The sequence below is a fragment of the Panicum hallii genome, chromosome 5 (genome assembly GCF_002211085.1).
Source record: "Panicum hallii strain FIL2 chromosome 5, PHallii_v3.1, whole genome shotgun sequence".
Lineage (NCBI taxonomy): Eukaryota > Viridiplantae > Streptophyta > Magnoliopsida > Poales > Poaceae > Panicum > Panicum hallii.
Window position 1 is genome coordinate 9,901,768 of NC_038046.1, and position 21,668 is coordinate 9,923,435.

Here is a 21,668-nt window from a genome sequence, read left to right on the forward strand (position 1 = left end):
GTGGATGCGTATGAAACCAAGACAAGAATGGGGTTCAAGCTCTGATCATAAAAGAACTAATCGCCACAATGGTGAAGAACAAGAACGGAATCCTGATTCACAATAAAAAGACTCGACGTCACAATTACAATAAAAGTGATTTGTTTCTCGATGGAAAACTAGAATAAAAAAACTCAAATCCTAATGTGGCAGCTGCTACTGAGTTTCTAATGTGGCAGCTGCTACTGAGTTTACACATAAGGAGAACATCCTAGCGTTGAGGGCGACCAGTTGGGGACGTCCTCAACTTGGACTTAAGGCCCAACACGATAAAAGACCGACTTGATCCAAAATAGGTGACGCAACATCTTGTCGTGATTACATAGAATGATCCATGAATCTTCTAGAGCTTTGATTAGAACAAAAAAAATCTTTCATTATCTTCTTTCCAACGCATCAAAGAACTCTCATTTCGACGTCGTATGAAGGAGATATCAGCGTTTCCGTTCAGAGTGGTCGGCTGAGTCCGAACCGGACATGAAGACCAAGTTGGAGACAACTTGTAACTCGTAGAAGATCAAATCTCGGATGTATCTAGCATGGTGATATCCTTATCAGCATTGCTCACTGATCTCGCCAGCAAGATCGAGGAGTTCGTTTTGAACGCAACTTCAACTCGTACTGCAACAGGACTGCTCAGATCGGATCTTATTCGGTCCGAGAATCTACATACCCGATTCTCTTTCGTGCTACACAACATGGCCACTATTTACCAAAAGACCATGCAATTCGAGACCCTCTCCGTATTGGAGGAGGATTTGGATCGTCTACTCAAGATCGGAGACGACTGCTCGAACTATTACACGAAAGACCAAAGCAGTAAGAATGCAGGTGAAGGGGCAAGTAAACCCTAAGTTACAGCGTGATTAAATAACCAGCGGTAGCCCTACAATTATTGTGGATTGCCAAGAATTTCTTTCCCTCAGGATAAGATTTGTTTTGAGCGGTAGTTTTGCATTACTTTGGGAAAGTTATTTATTCACGCACGTTATCCTGAAAAAAGGGATTTTCAAATTTCTAAATCAATTTACTTATTTTAACCATCAAGACAAAATCTTATTTTTTCCACAATCTATGCTACTACTCTTTGGATGCTTTTCTCCGAATCTTGGGATTTGGATTCAAAGCTCGGGGCTGCAGGACACGTATCATCGATGGCTTAGTTTTTAAATTTGTGGAAGATAAGAGAAAAAATTTAAGACTAATTGGACCCTCAGCCTGATTCTTCGATTCAACCTAAACCTCCGGAGCTACTCCATATGGTGTGCGAGTTTAATCGCACCCCATATAAAAGAAAACTTGAAAACTACTCGGACCTTAAGCACCTCACAACCTTGATACTGCTTAAAAAAGTACTCGGAAAACACCTCGGTAGAACTCGAAGATATCTTCAAAAGTACTCGGAAATCTGCACTACTCGCTTTAAAGAGCTCGGGAATTTATCAGATCCGGGGCCACGGAACTGTACATATGCCGACATATTATAGAATAAGAGATTTGGGGCATGGCCCACACCATACACTAGTTGTAACTACTCGTACAGAAGTAGAATTGGTCGGAACAAAATAAGACTATCGGAGTAGCACTCGGATAGGACTTCTAAACTCATATTTAGCTAGAACTTTCATATAATCACCTAATCATCATATAAGACAATGCAAACCAATAATCACCCAATCATCATATAAGACAATGCAAACCACCACACATGATGTAGAGTATTACGCATATTACAGTTCCAACCTATCTAAAGTTTCATGTTCTTTCAACCATCGAGTTTCTAATCTTAGCAATACTCCACCTATAATCTACCACCTCGGAGTATACTCGGTACGATTGTAAGTTAAACATCGGACATGGCGGGGCCGCGGAGGCCAGTGGTGCCTGAAGTGAAGTGCAAGCGCGCGAACTCCATCAACGCACGACATAGAGTTGGGGCCTGTTTAGTTCATTTTGCGTTTTTGCAAAATTTTACTGTAGCAAAGGAATCTTACCAATTTGAAGTACTAAATGAAGTCTATTTGCAAAACTTTTTGCATGGATGGGTTGTAAATCACGAGACGAATCTAATGATGCTAATTAATCCATGATTAAGCAATAATTAGCGGATGGTTACTGTAGTATCACTGTTGCAAAACATGGATTAAGTAGGCTCATTAGATTCGTCTCGCGATTTACAACCCATCCATGCAAAAAGTTTTGTAAATAGACTTCATTTAGTACTTCAAATTAGCAAGATTCCTTTAGCATCTTTGCGTTTACAGCTTTTTTGCGTTTTTCGGAAGGAACTAAACACGCCCTTGGTAATCTTTCAGTACAGTAAACCATCCTGAGCCTTGACGTTGGTAGCACAGAATAGGAGTAAAGGACTGTGCACCTTCCTGTGTTAGGAGCTACACATTTTATCCAGTAAACCAACCTGAGCCTTGACGTTGGTAGCATAGAATAGGAGTAAAGGACTGTGCACCTTCCTGTGTTAGGGGCTGCACATTTTATCGAACACCTTGGAGGCAGTGGAGGCCACCCTGCTCGCTGGCAAAGGGCATTGCAGCCTTGGAGGGATGGCGCAGCCGCTGGAGGCTATAGATGGAGCTGCTGCTTGCGCCGGCATTGCATTGACCTGCAGCCGTGGAAGCTGCTCTCCGAAGTCCGAAGTGATGTCCGTCGCTGCACTACGAGGAGGGGGAGCAGCACACGGACATTGCCGTTTATGAGATTGGCAGCTCCAACGCATGGACTACTGCATTGCACATGGGCACATGGCTCAAGCGCTACCCACGTTGAAGTAGAAGGGGATGGCAGGGGAGAGGAGGGGGAGGGGAGAAAGAGAGGGAGATGGCTGGCCGCGGGCCCGCGGCGGCCCACGGCAGCACACCCGCGAGACCAGGCGAGGTGGGGGACGATGCAGCGGCCCTGGCAAGGGGAAGGGAGTCGCGGTCGGCGAATTGAAAGAGGTCAGTGGGCAGTGCGGCAGGCGGACGGCGGGTGGTGCTGCAGGCAGAGCGAGGCGCAAGGGCGACGCGTAGACGAAGGGCGGCGGGCGGCAGCAGCGCAGAGGACGAGCGGGTCCGTGGGGATTCGCGAGCGCCGCGGGTATGTGGATTAACGGGCGGGAGACCCGTACAGACCGTATCGGACGGCCTACGTCGCGAGTTGGGCGGATCCGACGGTCAGCGGGTTAACGGGCGACGTGGCCCGATTGTCCACCCGAGTTTCCGTCCAGATTTCGTCTTAAGGAGATGCGCCTCCGCAATCGCAGCTAGTAGGGCTTGTGCTACGATTTAAGGGGCACGAACTGAAACAGGAGCTCTCTTAATAATAGCAACATCAGTAATGGTAACAAATTATTATTATTATTACACTATTTTACAGTATAACTACACCTAGCTAATTACACAATAGATTTAGTAATAATTATTCTACGCGATTACTGATATCTTTTTTCTGAACGTGATTCAGTAATTTAGTGGTTCGTTTCTTTTGAGTTAGTTTGATCCGTAATCTGACTATCAGGTGTAGAATAATCACTACACCTAAATTATAGAATAGAGTTACTCACGTGCTATTCTAAATTCTAGGTGTAGCTATACCTAACTAATCATTAGATAATTTTTTTAATAACTATATTTTTTTAATAACTATAACGCACCATTATTGATAGTCTTTTACTGATCATGATTCAATAATATAGATATTCCATTCAGTAATTTCTGGTCAAATTTTTTTAGTAAATTAATAGTTGGGTGTAGAATAACCGTTAGCATTAATGTTATTATTATTATTACCTATGTGCTATTCTACACTCTAGGTGTAGCTACACATAGCTAACTGCTAGATAATTTAGTAATAACTATTGCACATGATTACTGACACTCTTTTACTTCACGTGAGTCAGCAATACGATACTTCGGTTCAATAATTTTTTATTAGTTTATTTAGTAATTTGATAGTTGGGTGTAGAAGAAGTGTCACACCTAGGGTGTATAATTGTTAATACTACTACTACTACTAATAATAAAAATAATAATACTAGTACTACTATCCATGTATTATTCTACATCCTAGGTGCAGTTGCACCTAGCTAATTACTGGGGAAAAATGTTCAGTAACAACTAGTGCACATGATTACTTACAATGTTTAAATTGACGTGGTTCACTGATACGGCAACTCGGTTTAGTAATTTTTAGTCGATTCGATCAATTTCGCTGCTGGATGTATAATAAATACTTACACCTAGAATGCAGAATAGCATATCGTAATCATCGTCATCATCATTGTTATTATTATTGCTGTTGATATTACGTATCCAATCGTAACATCATCTTAAAAGCATGTTCTAACATTTCTTAAATGAAGTCGTTGATAATGGTATCAATGTCAATCTCATCGGATAAATTCTTCTTGATGCGTAAAGTTGCCAAACAGTTAGCCTTTATATCATGTAGCATTTTTGCTGCCATATATCTCTCCATTCCTCATCTTTCTAGATTAATCAGTATATGAAAAATATCTCTTTTCAATCCAAAGAAAATACAATAACAATATCTTCTTTTCTTATAAGCTCCTTATATCCACTAATAGGATTACCGAGTCTTGTCCCCGGCAAATGAAACTTTCGGCCAACTGTTCTTCCCTCTCACTTGCAGTACAATCTGAGGCACGAACCAGCTGATTGTTGATGTCTTAATAGTTTTATAATTATAATCGAATCAAATATCTGATTGATTATCTGTTATCACCATTATTTTCAATCCATACAAATTAAGACTTGGTTTGACTATATTTTGAAGCTAGAAAATTTGCTGGCATATTGATGGACATGAAACGCGGACCAGAATCTCTATAAGACGAAAGCTTACCCTGCAGAATGGCTAAAATTGAACGCTCGCTCGACCACGTCACTCTTATTTCTTAACCATGCGATCTTGATCTGGCGGTTGGAATGCGTTCTCGCGAAGTGCCTCATTCGGTTCTCCCTCCCTCTTTTCCCCTCTTGCTCGTCATGCGTCCCACTTCTGACCTTCTCCTGGTGGCACGCTGCCCAGCACTGCTCTGAGAGGCTGCGCAAATGTCATCACAGGCTCGATCGAAGAGGGTCGAGGCTGCTCCATCTCTACCCACCTGCCGGGAACGAGGTAGCGAGGTGGTGGCCAGGCAGCTCGCGAGCGTGGAGCTTCTCTCCCTCTGCTTCGAGGGAGACGCAGTGGCGCAGCGCTGCTTGTCCGTCGCCCAACCGGCGGCCCGGCTGCAAAGAAGACGTACGCTGCCGAGCGGCGACCACCCCTACTCCACCCGCCCAATCGCAGACTTCGGATGAGAGTGCCTGCTCGTGGATCGTGGCGCCTACACACCGTGCGCTCGGGCTCACCCGCGTGCTCTGCCTCCACTGATGTTCCATCTACCTGACCTCTCCCATCGATGATGCTGGAGGAGGGGGCGTTCAGGAGTACGGAGTACCGAGTAGCGAGTACGCAGGCAAGTTGGTCGACGAAATACCACTGCTGATTCCTGGCTTACTGCAACATGCTGAGGACAGCTAAACCTCCAAGTTGCAGCTTCAGGTGGCGCGTCCTCCGGACTCCGGTGTTTCCTAGGAAATGGCCATGGAAAGCTGCCCACGACATATCTTTGAAGAGGTGCATATCTATATCTCGAGTATTTAGGATGAGGCAAGGTGATTCTCAAGGGAACGAAGGTCACTCTCATCCAACATTGGGGGCCACAGGGCGCGGCAACGCCGCGGCATCTTTCTAGTGAGGTGAATGAGAATCGATGAAAAATGTCTTCGCCGAGGAAGAGATTTGGTTGTATATCAATTCCGACCCAACGCACCTTTTCTCTAGCTATCGTCAAGCTCACATAGTCACAACGGACCTGCTGAGCTTAGGAACGCTTGTGGCACATCGTAGCTAGGAGACTTATGAACTGGTTACATTGTCTATCTATGACTTCAGCTCGCCTGAGATCCGGTTATCGCGTAGATTTAGGGTTCGGAGATTGGAGCATTTGGCCAGGCTTGCCGGTATCTCGCCGGAGAAGCTGTTGCTGAAGAGGTACAAATATGTGAGGTTCTCCAAGTGCCCGAAGACTTCCGGGATGACTCCGGTAAGGTTGTTCTCCGAGAAGTCGATCATCGTCAAGCCCATCGCGGCGAAGTCATCGACCACCAAGTCGCCGGTGAGGTTGTTCCTGAATGCTGTCAGTGCTTGCAATTCCTTGAGGCTCCAAACCCCCGGGGGTATGCTTCCGGTGAGCATGTTGACGGACAGGTCCAGTATCTCCAACTCCGGCATGTCCACCACATACCTTGGAAAGTCGCCGACGAGGTTGCAGTTCCTTGCCCAGAAGCTAGTCAGGTTGGTCAGGTTCTTAAACGAGGCCGGCAGCTCGCCTGCGTCGAACGGGTTGTTCGCCAACCAGAGCGTCTGAAGCCTCGTCATCTTGCCGAGCTCCGTTGGGATGGCGCCGACGAGTCTATTGTTATCCAGCTTGAGTTGCTGGAGATTCCCGAGGCCGGAGAGCGACGCCGGAATGGTGCCGTTGAAACTGTTGCCGCTGAGGATCAGCGCGGTCAGGTTCGTCCCCAGGCGGAAGCCGATGTCCGCGGGGAGCTCACCGCCGAGGTAGTTCTGGGACACGTCGAGGTACCGAAGCGCAGAGCAGCGGTACAGCGCGGCCGGGAACACGCCGGTGATGCTGTTGTTAGAGACGTCGAGGTGCGTGAGCCCGGCGAGGCCGCCGACGGCGGCGTCCGGGAAGGGCCCCGCGACGTTGGCGTTCGCGAGGGTGAGGCTCGCGACGCGCCCGGCCGCGTCGCACCCCACGTACGGCCACGTGCAGTGCGCCCCCGCGGCCGAGGCGTTCCACCCCGCGAGCACGGGCGGGTCGCCCCACGCGCGCTTGATCCGAAGCAGCAGCCGCGCCTCGTCCGCCGGTTGGGCCTGCGCGGCCGCTCGGGGCAGGACGTAGCAGCAGGGAAGCAGCGCGAGCAGGAGGAGGCCGGGGAGCGCGCGGCGCGGCGCCTCCATGTCTCGGCTGGTTTGTCGTCGTGGCGAGGCGTTGGTTCTGAACAGGGGTGCGATCTGCCCGGGTGATCAAATGGAATGAGCATGGAACGGGACTAGCCTGCTTTTTTTTTCTTTGTACGCTACACTGCCGTGATTAGCACGAGCAGGCTTCCATTTGCTGCGTGAGTCTGGGTGGCCAGGTTTGCTTGCTGTGGAACTTCCAAGGGCCGGGATGCGGTTTTTTCGTTGGATTAGGCGGGATTCGGACGGGAGAGACCGACCTCAGGGTCTTGGTTTACAAGTCTTGATAATGGATGTTCAAACTATGACCAGCACTAACACATACGAAATTTCGGGTGGGCTCTGCCTTCTGAGTTGTGACGGTCACCGCCGGGGACTGAACGCAGTGGAGACTGGAGAGCAGTGATCCCGTCAAACACGGAGGCTACTGTTTTGGGCCCGTGGGCTTGAGCGGCTGAAACTCAGGCCCGCCTGATTTTTGCCCCCTCATAAACGAGTCGGAAAAAAACTCTCACCTGCGTACTATCATGCCATTACGCGTTCACAGTTATGAGAAACGTCTGTACAAGACCAGACCAATAGACCTTGAGTTGACAAACTCACTGTATGGCCAGGTGCCACCAGTTAACATGAGCACACCAACTGCGCTTGTAATGCACGATCAAACGCTTAGTCTTTACCTATTTCTAAAAGCAAGATTGATTCCTTGGTCCATTTTGAATTTGGGTCGTATTTTTCTTCGTTGGCCGAACTATCTCTATCTCTCTTTTCTTCATGACCCGTTTCTTCCTTTTTCCTGCCCACGCACGCTGCTCTTGCCTCTGTGTGGGCCGCCAGCACTATTGCCCATGCACGCACCGCTGCCCCGCTCGGTTGACCACTTGTGGCGGGCCAGCAGCATGTCCAGGTAACCTGCACATTCACAAAAGCCTACTCGACACGGCCCATGGCCATTCGTATTCCTTCGCGGGTAATGCGTACCCTGTTCTCACCATGCATCAAAGATTCAAAGTCCAGTATGAAACTTACCAGGGATGCAAGCCAACAATTCTCATTTGCTTGTCTATATGCCAATGACTCTAAAAAAGGCATGCACGTAGCAATGATCCAAGGAAGATTTCGGCGATGATCTAGATGTGAGCTCAGCCTGCCATCATCAAATTTAAATATTCCAGCCTTCGTATCTTCGTATATTCGCTAATCATCCCGTGCAGCCTGTGTCGACATAGTATTTGCAATTTGGAATAATCTCCAATAGTGTTTCACTTTATCGTTAAATTGTAATAAAATTAAATTTGTTAGCCCCCTTGAAACTGAAAAAACCAAAATAAACAAGAGCCCAAGAGTCACGTTTTCCCAAATCGAACTCCAAAGGCCAATCCTTAAAGCAAATGGCAGCGGCACTTGCGTGCTTCTCCTTTAGATGTCGTCGATTCGGAAACGTGCGGATCCTTAGCTATGTCACGTACCTCCACTATTTATCTATACCGTTGTTTAGCCATTGTACACACCGTTTAAATATTATACAGTAGCCAGTCGTGTTTGTTTAATTAGCTAAACGGTTGTTTAATTAGCCGTATTGCTCATTTAATACCATTTAATTCATTTAAGTGGCCGTTTAATCTGAATAAATAGCTAAATGGTAGGTGACCGACTGTTTGGCGTTTACCGTTTACCATTTAAACTTAACACTGTGACGTATATCTCTCATTGACATGTTATCCCTGCCTATTTCCAAATAAAGAATTAACTTTGGTCCATCAAACTTCTTACGGGATCGAGACCCCTCCGACTCAAAATCCATATTATCTTATTTTCTTACTGTAGATAGTATTATATCAGATTCGAAGCCACGGAACTACGTACGAATGTTCTAATAAACGATGAAGCATGTCCCATACCTTATATGAGTTGTAAACTATTCGGATATGAGTAGGATTAGTTGGAACAGAAGAAAATTACCTCGAGTAGTACTCAAGTAGGACTTGTAAGCTCATATCTGGCTAGAATATGTGTAACACCCTATCCCCTCATAGTATATAAGGACGGGCATGTCGGTGTTTAACCGGCTGCCCACCGAGGGATATGCCCAAGGTGGTAAGTTTTGGGTGAGGGAACGCCGAGATCAGGAACTCGAAGGTGCAAAGAACACAAGACTTTAGACAGGTTCGGGCCGCACGGAGCGTAACACCCTACGTCCTGTATGGTGGTTTGTATTCTCTCTGGTGTAGAATGACCTAATGATCTTCTATTTTTGAGGGGGGTCTCTGACCTCACTTATATATCCGAGAGGTCAAAGTTACAAAGATGCTAACCAACCCCCTCCGAGGGATCACACCAGAACTGATCTCGAGTAGATCCTCTCCGTGTTGGTTAGCTCTATCTCCTATTTAAACGGGATAAACAAGAGATAAACAAAATGAATAAGAGATAAGACGGGCTCAATCTCTTAAACTTCGTAACGAGCCCAGCCCGGTGGCCCCGGGTCTGACAGGGCAGGAACCCTCTTCCAATACATAATCATCTAAGGTAATACGCTCTTTACAGTCCGAACCTTTCTAAATATTTATGTTCCTTCTACCTTCGGGTTTCCTGATCTAGACGGTACCCGATCTACAATCTATCATTTTGAAGGTATTTTTGGTAGGCTTAACGGTAAAACACCAAGTATGTAAATAGCAGGAAAGCTAGAGGGAGACTCAATAAGAGGTGAAGGACGTAAGCGAGCATGATGCGTGAATTACCGTAAGGAAGTAGTAGAGCGCGCCATAGACACTGACGCGTCATTCGCAAGAAGCTGGCGACGATATCGGCGAGCAGACGGTCCGCGGCGGGGAGCAACGGGAGAAAGACTGGCTCGCTCGTTGGGCTACAAAATCGATCGGGACGGGGATGCATGCTAACATAGTGGGCGCGGTCGTCATAGTTCGGGTCAAGTCGTAGCGGTCAGCGCCGTGAAGGACGTAGGGAGAGTTTTTTATTTGAGGGTGGTCCATCTGCTTTACTTTAAGCTTAGAGCATACTTTTTTTTGTTTCTTTATGAATCCGTTAAATAGCCGCTACAGCGATCGCTGTAGCTGTCTTAGCTCCTGGAGCAAACTACCGCTAAATAATATAGCCCGCTTAAAATCTTAAATTTGTAGAAATATTTACCTGATTTAAAGATAAATTTATCACTTATTTCGACAAAGAATATTTAGATAAGTTTTCGTATTCCAACGGCAGGGTAAGGAGGCAATTGGTTTGATTCACTCTTCCTATTTGCAAATGTATTTCTGTACACAAAAATTAATTATGTAGCTATTGTTTATATATTCTATTAGAATTTGCATTAAGTATAGTTTTAAAAAGTGTTCTAACACCATGAAACATAGACTACGATTTGGAGTGAGCCAATGATAATTTTGGAGCCGATAAAACCCCGTAGCAATGCACGGGCATTTCTGCTAGTTTCTGGAAAAAGACCACTTGTCCCATGAAGTTCCATTTTCCCTTTTGAGGAAATAAAAGGTGTCCTTCCAACTCATGCGGCCCTTCCATCCACATTTCCCATTCCTTTTTTTTTCTAATGCGGCCCTTCCAACTCATGCGGCCCTTCCATCCACATTTGGAGTGAGCCGATGATAATTTTGGAGCCGATAAAAACCCGTAGCAATGCACGGGCATTTCTGCTAGTTTCTAGAAAAAGACCACTTGTCCCACGAAGTTCCATTTTCCCTTTTGAGGAAATAAAAGGTGTCCTTCCAACTCATGCGGCCCTTCCATCCACATTTCCCATTCCTTTTTTTTCTAATGCATTAGAACTTAAAAAAATAGACAAGGATAAAGATTTTACAAACTTTTTTCAAAAAAATTATTCATCAACTAACATAGTTAGATATTTTTTTGAAAACCCTCATTTGTAAACACCCTCTCCGTTCAAATTATAGGTCATTTTAATTTTTCTAGATGCATAAATTTTATTATGCATCTAGATACACCCTATATTTAGACACATAATAAAAACTATCTATCTGATAAAGCCCCAGCAATTCATATTTGGAATGAAGGACGTATGATTTAGGAAAAGAGAAAAATGGATCATCTTTCTTTTTTTATATTATTGCTCCCACAATGCCAAAATACAAGCCATGGTCAAATTGGCACGGTCTCCAATATTAATGTTTGGATTCTTTATACCTTCCCTATTATAATGTTTGTAGTAATGAAATTATAGTCATACGGAAGCACTTTTAAACACAACTCCAATGATATTATTTTTGTAAGATAAAGGTTTTATCATATAAGATTAATTGTAGGTAAAAAGTTTTTTAGTGTTTGAAACTTGAAATACGTGCGCGTCTTATAGTTTGGATGGAGGAAGTAGTAGACATGCTAAACAAGATGCAACATGCAAGTAAATTCGTATAACGTTGCACGCATAGTTGCACGCTCAAGCAAAAGTTTGGACTATATGTTCAACTGTATATTTGAAGCTCCAAATTAGAATGATACCACAACGAATATGTGAGATTGGATATTGAAGTATTTCGACTTTAGGCATTGGAATTTTTTATGTTTCTTCAAATAATATGAGTTTTGAGAGAGAGAAATACAAAAGATGGCTATTTCTTATATGGAATTTTGGATAACTGCATAAATGGGCCCCAACGGCCAGCGCGTGGCACCAACGTGGGCTGCTGTTAGCTCTAGTCCCCTACTGGCTACTGCGATCCGCACCTCCTACTCCTCTGCAGCAGCAGCAGCAGCAGCAGGATTTAGCTAGTATGGCGCCAATAACTTTGGAATATAGCACTTGGAACAACCGTTACGGAATAGGGACAGCAGGGAGGTGGAAGCTGATGTCTGAATGAAGCCACTCCTTTCCTTCCAGTTTCTTGTGCGGCCTTGCCAAGTTCAATTCAGTAAGTTTTTCGCCCGTGGCTAAAAATTACTAAGGAAATACAAAGATGTTTGGTTGTTACAACAATAGATACTTACTTTTTTTAAAAAAACAGTAGATACTTATAGAGTTGTATATCTAAAACGCAAGTCACATGCAGTTAGCCACCAAGCACTTTCTTATCCGGTCCTGCATCCACCCATACAGCATTATTCCTTGTTAGCCAACGCAGTTCATGAATGCCACCGAGCAATATTGATGTTACGAAAACTATGTCGGCACGAATCAGCACATGGATGAATCATAGCACAAAAACTACCCACGGATGATATTCATGTAGCGACGACAGTATGAAGTATGAACAATGATAAGAGTAACTCTTGCCCAATCAAAGGGTGGAAGCCAACTAATTCAAACAGATGGCATGCAGCCAAAAACACCGTCAATTTACTCTAAATGCAGACCATGGCAAATCCCATGAAATCACAGGGGACGACACTTCGAAGGAGCTAAAGCACGAGACAGCCAACAGCCATAAAGCCAAGCTAAATGCTGAGTAAGAAAACAAGAAACAGAAACAGTAAAATTCAATCTACCTGATGGCATAAAGAAAAAAAATCACAAGACGGTAGAAACCAGCGTTTTACCAACGTGGCGGGCAAATAACACAGGTCGCGCGCGCTACTGCGTGTAGCTGCGTCGCAGAAGGGGAAGCGGCCCAGCGCGGAGCTACGCGCGCGCATGCTGGAGGCCGGAGGCCCAGCTGGCCCAACAGAAAATGACGCGCATGAGTCTGATCGCCTGATCGTCGGCAGGAGAGAAGCACGACGGGGCTGGGCTTGCCACGAGCCTGACACGCTTTCATGCAAATATATTTTTGTAAACAAATATTTTAAAAATAAATTACAGCTCACAAATTGATTACTAAAATTAAATTTTGATTTCATCATTATGTTTCGTACAATAAGATTTTCAAAACTGAATTATATTTAATTAGGTTTGAATAAATTTTTTTCGGACAATTTTTTATTTTGTTCTAGAACAGTTGTTTCAAATACTTTACTAAAAATATTTTGTGTTGTTCTTGAAATATTTGTCTTATTATCAGAACAATTTATATTTTTGACAGAATATTTGCATTGATCTTTTGGAACAATTTTTCTTGGAACAATGTTCTACAAAATTTTTAATTTTAATGTTAGAACAATTTTTCTTGGAACATTGTTCTACAATATTTTTTAATTTGATGTTAGAACAATTGTTCCACCTTCACAATTAAATTGTTCCAACTAGAAAATTATCTAAAATATTTAAGTGTGGTCTTAATTTGAAGATTTTATTATAAGAGTATAGTGATATCTTCAGAATTTTACTTGAAGGCACGGTGCGTGAACTATTTTTTTCGGAAATAGATAGTGCCCTATTATTGTCTTGGACCTACGCATACAGCAGCAGGGGCAGGTAGCAGGCCCTCCGTCTTCTTATTATATGGGCCCTTTTTTTCTGCCCGTGCTGTCGCAGATCTGTGGTTGTGTGGGCCGCAGACCCTGCACATGCAGCAGGCTGCGGGGCCTAAGTCTTCTGTGACAGGTCTGCACGGAGTCACGCGGATGACCTCCAATAGCGTCCACGTGGCGGCCTGCTGTTAGCTCTAGTTGATCAGCCAAGAGCCTACCAGGCCCACCTTATGGGCGGACAAGCCTGTCGATCGGTTATTCTTGGACGACAGGCCCATTAAATGTCGAGATAACAATTATAGCCATATTTGAAATTGGATTTGCCTATCTCTATATTTTTTTTGAAAAGCTCCTATCTCTATATTAACAAATTGATGAATAACATACTAAAAAGAAAAGGGATATATATTTGCTTTATAGCGTGCTATGTATGTAGGATTTGGAAGAATTTGAGTTTTAAGGTAATTAAATTGGGGGGGGGGGGGGATGGGCAATTAAAATGTAAATTTTAGCATAGTTGATTATAATACTTAATCATGTTTGATTTTGAATAATACAGATCTGTTGCACCTTTTAGAGAACACAACTTGTGCACCTTTTTACCATTTTTTTGGCAATTTCTAAAATATATGTTTTTGAAAAGAAAAATCGACAAAGATGAGATGTAGGAGTCACTCGCTTTGTTTACATCGCCAATAATTAAACCCAAACTTAGCATGTGGGACACAAAATTTATCGCCCCCCCACCCCCCCCCCACCCCCACCCGGCCAACCCCCTAAAAAAAACTTTCCTGCATTTCTTGGAACTAGCACTTTCCCAAGTTCAGCATGTCATGTAGTGAAGCCACCCCGTACGGAGAGACACTGAGACAGCACTCCCTCCACCACAGAATCTTATCAGCAATGTGCAAATCCACCTATTTGTGAGGATGTCAAGATGATGAATTTGGGATCTCTGAGTCTTGTAGTCCCCGAAAAATAAAACTCAGTCGACTGTTCTTACCTCTCACTTGCAATAGATTGGAGGTGCGAACCGTTCGATTGGTTCATGTAACCCTTTTGATTTGCTCCCTCCGCTCCCCTCCCCTCCTGAGACTGACTCCAATCGAGTATGCAACGGGTCATGCAAAGGCAAAATGCCTGGGTCGGGTGCACTGTAGCGCAAGCCATCATCTCCAATCGACCATGCATACCGGACGTGCAAAATGAATCCGAGGTGAGAGAAAGTGCAAAATAGCACTCGCTCGGCCGCGAGGCAAAGGACAGGCCTCCAACCGTCGACCCAGGAGAGAGAAGAACAGGCGGGCGACGACGAAGCGAAGCGCGTGGCCTACCTGCGCGCGTCGATTTGGGGCGGAGGCCGCGGGGGGCCGGAGGCAGGAGGCGGGGGGCGGAGGCAGGGGGCAGGGGGCAGAGGGGGGCGGGGGTGGGGGCCGGCGCCGGGGGCGGAGGCCGGCGCGGGCGGAGGCAGGGGGCGGGGGGCAGAGGGGGGCGGGGGTGGGGGCCGGCGCCGGGGGCGGAGGCCGGCGCGGGCGGAGGCAGGGGGCGGGGGGCAGAGGGGGGCGGGGGTGGGGGCCGGCGCCGGGGGCGGAGGCAGGGGGCGGGGGGCAGAGGGGGGGCGGGGGTGGGGGCCGGCGCCGGGGGCGGAGGCCGGCGCGGGCGGAGGCAGGGGGCGGGGGGCAGAGGGGGGCGGGGGGTGGGGGCCGGCGCCGGGGGCGGAGGCCGGCGCAGGCGGAGGCAGGGGGCGGGGGGCGGGGGCTGGCGCCGGGGGCAGAGGCCGGCGCGGGCGGAGGGCGCGGGGGGCCGGAGGCAGGGGTCGGGGGCGGAGGGGGGCGGGGGGCGGCGCCGGGGGCGGAGACCGGCACGGGCGGAGGTCGCGGGGGGCCGGAGGCAGGGGGCGGAGGGGGGCGGGGGCCGGCGCCGGGAGCGGAGGCCGGCGCGGGCGGAGGGCGCGGGGGGCCGGAGGCAGGGGGCGGGGGGCGGAGGGGGGCGGGGGGTGGGGGCCGGCGCGGGCGGAGGTCGCGGGGGGCCGGAGGCAGGCGCGGGCGGAGGGCCAGATAATGCTTTTTTTACCTCTCACGATTGGAGGACCGGCAGTGCAAAGCGGTCCGGCAAAATAGCCCAGCCATGCAAACGGTGAAATGCATGGCCGATATGCCTCGCGCCGGTTGGAGTCAGCCTGAGATCCGCATCCTTTTGCCTCTCCAAGGGGATTCAGCTAGTATGGCGCCAATGATTTTGAAATATAGCACTCGGAAGTCGGAACAAGCGTTAGAAACGGCAGGGAACTGGAAGCGGATGTCTGAATGAAGCCATAGCCATTCCTTTCCTTCCAGTTTCATTTCCCCTGTCCCTCTAAGTTTGTATTATTGTCTTTTCTCACGAAGGAGAGCTGCACATCTTTGTAAAGAAGTTTGTGTTATGATGCAATACTGCAAATCAATCAGTGCTTATCTGTGTAATCTTCTATCTTTCACAATAATCAAGGGGGACAAAATCATGCAGTCGTAGTAGCAATTTCTGAATGGATGTTCAGAGCTTCAGCTCCTGCCGTTGTTTCAGAAAGAAACTACAATCGTAATGTTTGCTAGTTCTTCTGTTTGAACGATCTACTGTATGTGTGATTTAATGCAGGTCTGCAATGTCAAAACACACAGCTGTTTGGTCTGCCACAAGCCCTGCTCTATACTGTCCCTGTGCCTAGTTGGGGATTGGATGCATAATTCTCTGCTGTACAATGTGCTAACTGAAGTATCACTACAATAGCCGTTCACTGACACTGTCGTAATAACTCTAAGTTGCTTACTAGCGTACAGTACCATGTGCACTGGTCGGCTCCTTTCTTCAGACAATGCTGTCTAAGTCGCTCTTCTCTTCCATGTCGATCCCCGAGCCGTTCGAGAGCTGTTTCCGGCGGCTGCCGCGCTTGGGCAGCAGCAGTGGAGCCGCCTCACACTCCGGGCTACGCCCCGTTTTGCTCTTGTGGTGCGTCTGCTCGCTGCACTTGATCAAGATCTGCAGCACGTCGTTCATGGTCGGCCGCGACGACGACAAATCTGCGGTGCACAGCACGCCTAGCCTGAAGACAACCTCGATCTCGTCAGAGTACCCGGCGTATCTGATGCTCTTGTCTGTGGCATCGGGAATGCTCCCCCCTGATTGGTAGTGGCGCCGTGCCCATTCCGCCAGGCTGCCGTGCTCGCCGCCGTCGTTGGCCTCTTTGCCGGTGGTGAGCTCCAGGAGAACGACGCCAAAGCTGTAGACGTCAACCTTCTCGTTTACCTTCTTGGTGAAAGCACACTCTGCAGACAAGCATCAAAGGCCCAATCTAAGGTCAGGCATAATGCTACAGTGAGTGCTCCCCAGTTGCTGGCAGAATCTGGAGAAACGGGACAGAAATCCACTGGAAGTAACAAGTTCGAATCCTTACCTGGAGCCATGTAGCCGAACGAGCCCGCGACGCCGGACATCGTTTCCGGCGCCCCGGCCTGCACCAGCATCCTGGCCAGCCCGAAGTCGGCAACCTTGGCCCGGAACTCCGAGTCCAGCAGGATGTTGCTCGACTTGACGTCGCGGTGAACGATGGGCGGATCACACTCTTGGTGCATGTAGCACAGCCCCTGCGCGGCGCCGACGGCTACCTTGAGCCTCGTCTGCCAGTCCAGCGGCTCGCGCCGCGCGGACCGCGCCCTCGCCATGGGGTGCCCACCGGCGACGAGGGCGTCGCCGTGGAGCCACTTGTCCAGGCTGCCGTTGTCCATGTAGTCGTACACGAGGAGCTTGGAGTCGGCGCTGGACAGGAAACAGAGCAGCCTGACGATATTATTGTGCCGGAGGTTGCCGAGGATGCAAGCCTCCGACTTGAACTCGCGCTCCAGCTTCTCCTCCAGCTGCGCCGCGGTCCGTATTTGCTTCACGGCCACCGCGCCGGCTCTGCCGTTAAGCCGGTTGGTGTAGGTGACGCGGTACACGCGCCCCGAGCCCCCGCGGCCGATGAGGTTCTCCTCCACCAGCCCCCGGAGTATGGACGCCTCCCCGAATCCCAGATCCTTGACGAAAGGCGTGATCTTCCAGTCGTCTTGCTGCGCGACGCGCCGCCGGTTCTTGATGTCGCGGACGACGAAGAAGGCGAAAGCCGCGGCGACGAGGAGGAGCGCGGCGCCGGCGACGAGGAGGCCCGTGCGGAGTCCATGCGAGACGCCTCCGGAAGGACCGCCGTCTTGTGATCCACCGGCGCAGGAGCGAACACCGGTGAGGTAGCCGGATCCCACAGCTGCCGTGCAGAGGTCGGGGTTGTCTAGGAAGCTGCTGTCGTAGACCGCGGTGGCGAACCCGGCCGGGACCTGGCCGCTCAGCTGGTTCGAGGACAGGTTGAGGGAGATGAGGTTCGGCTTCACAAGCGCCTGTGGTACGTTGCCGGAGAGCTTGTTCGACGACAGGTACAGGACACTGAGCACCGGAATGGCGCCCAGCTCAGCTGGTATCTCACCGGTGAGCTGGTTCCTGCTCAGGTCCATTTGCGTCAGCTTGCTTAGCTTAGCAAGGCTCTTCGGGATCCCATCGGAGAGTTGGTTACCGGACAGGTTCAGTGTCAGCAGCAGCGGCATGCCGTCACCAAGGCTCGCCGGAATCGCACCAGAAAACCGGTTGTTCTCGGCGGTGAACTCCTGGAGCTCAACTGCTGCAGCCGGAATGTTGCCGACGAATTGGTTGTTCCCAATATGTAAGGTCTTGAGGTTACCATACATAGTGGCTGGAAGACTCCCAGTGAGCTGGTTGTTCGGTAGCTGCACGTACTGGAGCTGCGCCACCGTCCACAGAGCCTGGGGCACCTCACCGGACAGGTTGTTACTGCCTAGCTGCAGGCTGTACAGAGTAGTGCAGTTGGCTAGGCCCGCCGGGATGGAGCCGTTCAAGTGGTTGCGCTTGGCGGTGAGCGCCTGGAACTTGCCTCCGGCACATAGCCCCTCCGGGATGGCGCCGGTGAGCTCGTTGTCGTCAGCCTCGATACGATACAAGCCCGGCGAGTGCTTCCCGAGCTCTGGTGGGAGCGTGCCGTTGAGCCTGTTAGAGTAGAGCCTCAACAATGTCAGTGACGGCAACAGGCCGATGCTTGCCGGTATCTCGCTGGAGAAGTTGTTCTGGAAGAGACTCAAAACTGTGAGGTTCTCCAAGCCCCCAAACACTTCCGGGATAAATCCAGTAATCTGGTTCATTGAGACGTCGATTACTATCAAGCTTCTCGCAGCAAAGCCGTCAGCTGCCAATTCGCCGGTGAGGTTGTTCGTGTACAGATTCAACAGTTGCAGCTTCTTGAGGCCCCAAACAAAATTTGGGAAGTCGCCGGCGAGATTGCACTGTGACGCAAAGAGGCTGACCAGGTTGGTCAATTTCTTGAATGACGCCGGCAGCTGGCCTGCGCCGAACGGGTTGTTTGCCAGATACAGTTTCTGAAGGCTCGTCAGCTCGCCGAGCTCGACCGGTATGGTACCGGCGAACCGGTTGCTGTTCAGCGCGAGAAACTGGAGGTTCCGGAGCCTGGAGAGCGACGCCGGGATGGTGCCGTTGAACTCGTTGCCGTTGAGGTCGAGCGTGGTCAGGTGCTCCCCGAGGCCGCGGCCGATGTCCGCCGGGAGCACCCCGCCGAGGTAGTTCTGGGAGAGGTTGAGGTACTGCAGCGAAGCGCAGCGGTACAGCGCGGTCGGGAACCCGCCGGAGATGCTGTTGTTGGAGGCGTCGAGGTGCGTGAGGGCGGAGAGGTTGCCGACGGCGTCCGAGAAGGACCCTGCGACGTTGGTGTTCGCGAGGGTGAGGTTCACGACTCGCCCGGCCGCGTCGCACCCGACGAACGGCCAGCTGCAGAGCGCGCCCGCGGCCGTCGCGTTCCACCCCGCGAGCACGGGCGGGTCGCCCCACGCGCGCTTTATCTCGAGCAGCAGCCGCGCCTCGCCCGCCGGCGGGGACTGCGCGGCCGCGTGGCGCGGGAGGCAGCAGGGGAGCAGCGCGACGGTGAGCAGCAGGTGGAGGTAGGCGCGGGCGCGGGCGCAAGCACGGTGCGGTGCTGCCATGTCCGATGTCCCTGCCGGTCTGTTCTCCTAGCGTGGTGGCGTGGCGTTGGTTGTGCACGGCCGCCGCGGGGGCGCGGTGGACATGGGAATTGGGAAGACGGGGTAGCGGGGTAAGCAAATGCGGCGGGAACAAGAACCACCCTGGCTTTTTTGTACGCTATCCTACCGGCGTTGACTGGCACGAGCCCGTTCCGTCCCCTTCCTGCGTCGTTGTGGTGGCTCGGTGCTTGCTGCGAAGCTTCTAATTGCCCGGATTGGTGCGTGCTTTTTCGTCGGATTAGGGGTGATCCGGACGAAACGTCCTTGTTCGGTGGAAGATACCTGCTCGGAGTACGGTGGAATGGAAGACCGAGCTCAGCTGGGTCTTCGCTCTAGAAGTCTGAGGCCACAAAGGTTATCAGCTGAGTAGTGAGCACGCGGAGGTTAATGCCGGCCAGAGTAGTGATTTTGCTCTTGAACAGTGAAGTTTAGGCCGGATCATTTTCCACTTCTGATAATCTTTCTTCTGGCGCTCCCGGGATTGAACAAGGCAGTGCTCCGGTCAAACATAGCGACTAGTTGTGGGCCTTGGCGGCTGAGGCTCGAGCCTAGAGCACCTGCCATGTGGTGGTCAAAAATCAGTGCTGACTACGCAAGCAGTTGCATTATTATTTTTCTTAATAGAGGGAGTCCATTTTTTAATCACACCTCTACCCACTGAGCTAGGCTAAATCTCAGCCATCCTGCTTCGAACGGATATTAATTCTCTGCAGTGCTTCACCTTGCAGTTGGGTTACTGACATGCAGATCCGCCTCCAATGCCAGTAATAGGGTAGTATCGCAGAGAAATCCTGTCTGCTTGGAACATCGCCAGCGACTCTTTGGTGCTAAAGGTGAAGGGCTGCTGGGGGATTCTAGGGAGTAAAGAGCAACCGAGTGGAGGAGACGGTCGGGAGGGTGGAGTGGCGAAGCAGCGGGACCGCCATCACCTGAGGGCATAGGAGCACGCATGTCAGGTGATCAAAGACATCGATCCGCGGTGTGTACAATGGTGATCGGACAATCCATTTCTATTGCATAAGCAAAAATGGAATATCATTAGCAGGCCTGTTTTTGGGATAGTTGTTGCATCCGTGCCCCTTCTTAATCGTTGACCACCAAAATTTACATGATGATAGATACTTGCATGCATTACCCATTTATATTTCTTAAGGAATCTTTGTTGCATATTAAAAATGTCACTGTGCATTGATCGTAATAGATAAGTTCCCGGTGCCCCAATACTTCCGAGGCGTTCATACTTGCCTCATCAAACAGAAGCGGACGTCGAACTCGCACGTGTGACCGCGCAAGGTCAGTCCCTTGCTCAAACAAAACGTTCTAGAGGGCAGGTGACCAGTAGCCACTTGTATTTTTCTTTTTTTCTTTCTTCGAAAGACCAGTAGCCACTTAGCCACGACCACGAACACCCAGCGAAACTCAAGCAACTCAAGCCCATTGAACTGGAGCGTTGGGTGCTGGCGCGACGCTGACGTAGAGGGCCGCGATCCGTGACGCGACTCACGGGCTTCACGGCGTCAAGGAAGCGGGTGGGAACTCTCGTCTACGAGCTTGGACCGGCCCGCGCCGGCTGACCGACGACCGGCGTGGCGTCCGGGCTGACCGTTGACTGATCCATCATCGCGCGCGTCGTTTTCCGCCCCTCCGCGGCGGCCCACGGGGGTCGCGGCTCCGGCCGGCGTGCCGTCGCCGGCAACCCCAATGAGGTCGCGTTCTGGGCTTCTGGTCTTCTGGAAGATCGGGCGCCCCGGCGCGGCGGTGCTGCGTCGCGCACTCGCGCGTCCTGGATTACATACAGCCTGTGGGCTTTGTGGTCGCCGGTATCCAGTGTGCTCGTGGGGAGGAAAAATCCAGAACGGGTGAGGTCATCTCTTCTTCCGATTGCGTCGTTGTCATGGCTCTTGCCTTTCGCCGGGAGAAGATCCGGAGCAGATGAGACGTCCTTTTCTTGTTTAGCTGTTTGCTCGTTGTATAGATTCTCAGTTCTCAACAGTTTCACATTTCTCGTGCGGCCTTGCAAAAGTTCAATCCAAGACTTCCTTCTACTAGTTTCAATAAGTTTTTCTCCGCGACTAGAAATAATTGTTTTCTAGCAATGTTCGATGCTTGGAACTAAGCAGCAGCAAAGGATACAAGTGGCATGCCTCCCGTGGA

At 49.8% G+C, this 21,668-nt stretch overlaps 2 protein-coding genes across 2 annotated transcripts; both read right to left on the minus strand.

Moving 5' to 3' along the window:
* Window positions 1-5,850: 5,850 nt before the first annotated feature.
* On the minus strand, window positions 5,851-7,068 carry LOC112892385 (probable inactive leucine-rich repeat receptor kinase XIAO). Its single transcript, XM_025959566.1, has one exon. It carries the CDS (start codon window positions 7,066-7,068, stop codon window positions 5,983-5,985), a length of 1,086 nt encoding a protein of 361 aa, XP_025815351.1. The 3' UTR covers window positions 5,851-5,982.
* Window positions 7,069-15,932: 8,864 nt separating this feature from the next.
* Window positions 15,933-19,578, minus strand: LOC112891564 (receptor-like protein kinase HSL1). Its single transcript, XM_025958458.1, has 2 exons — window positions 16,838-19,578; window positions 15,933-16,709 (listed from the first exon to the last, which is right to left on the minus strand). The coding sequence occupies exons 1-2, from the start codon at window positions 19,473-19,475 to the stop codon at window positions 16,252-16,254; spliced, it is 3,096 nt and encodes a 1,031-aa protein (XP_025814243.1). The 5' UTR covers window positions 19,476-19,578; the 3' UTR covers window positions 15,933-16,251.
* Window positions 19,579-21,668: the final 2,090 nt, after the last annotated feature.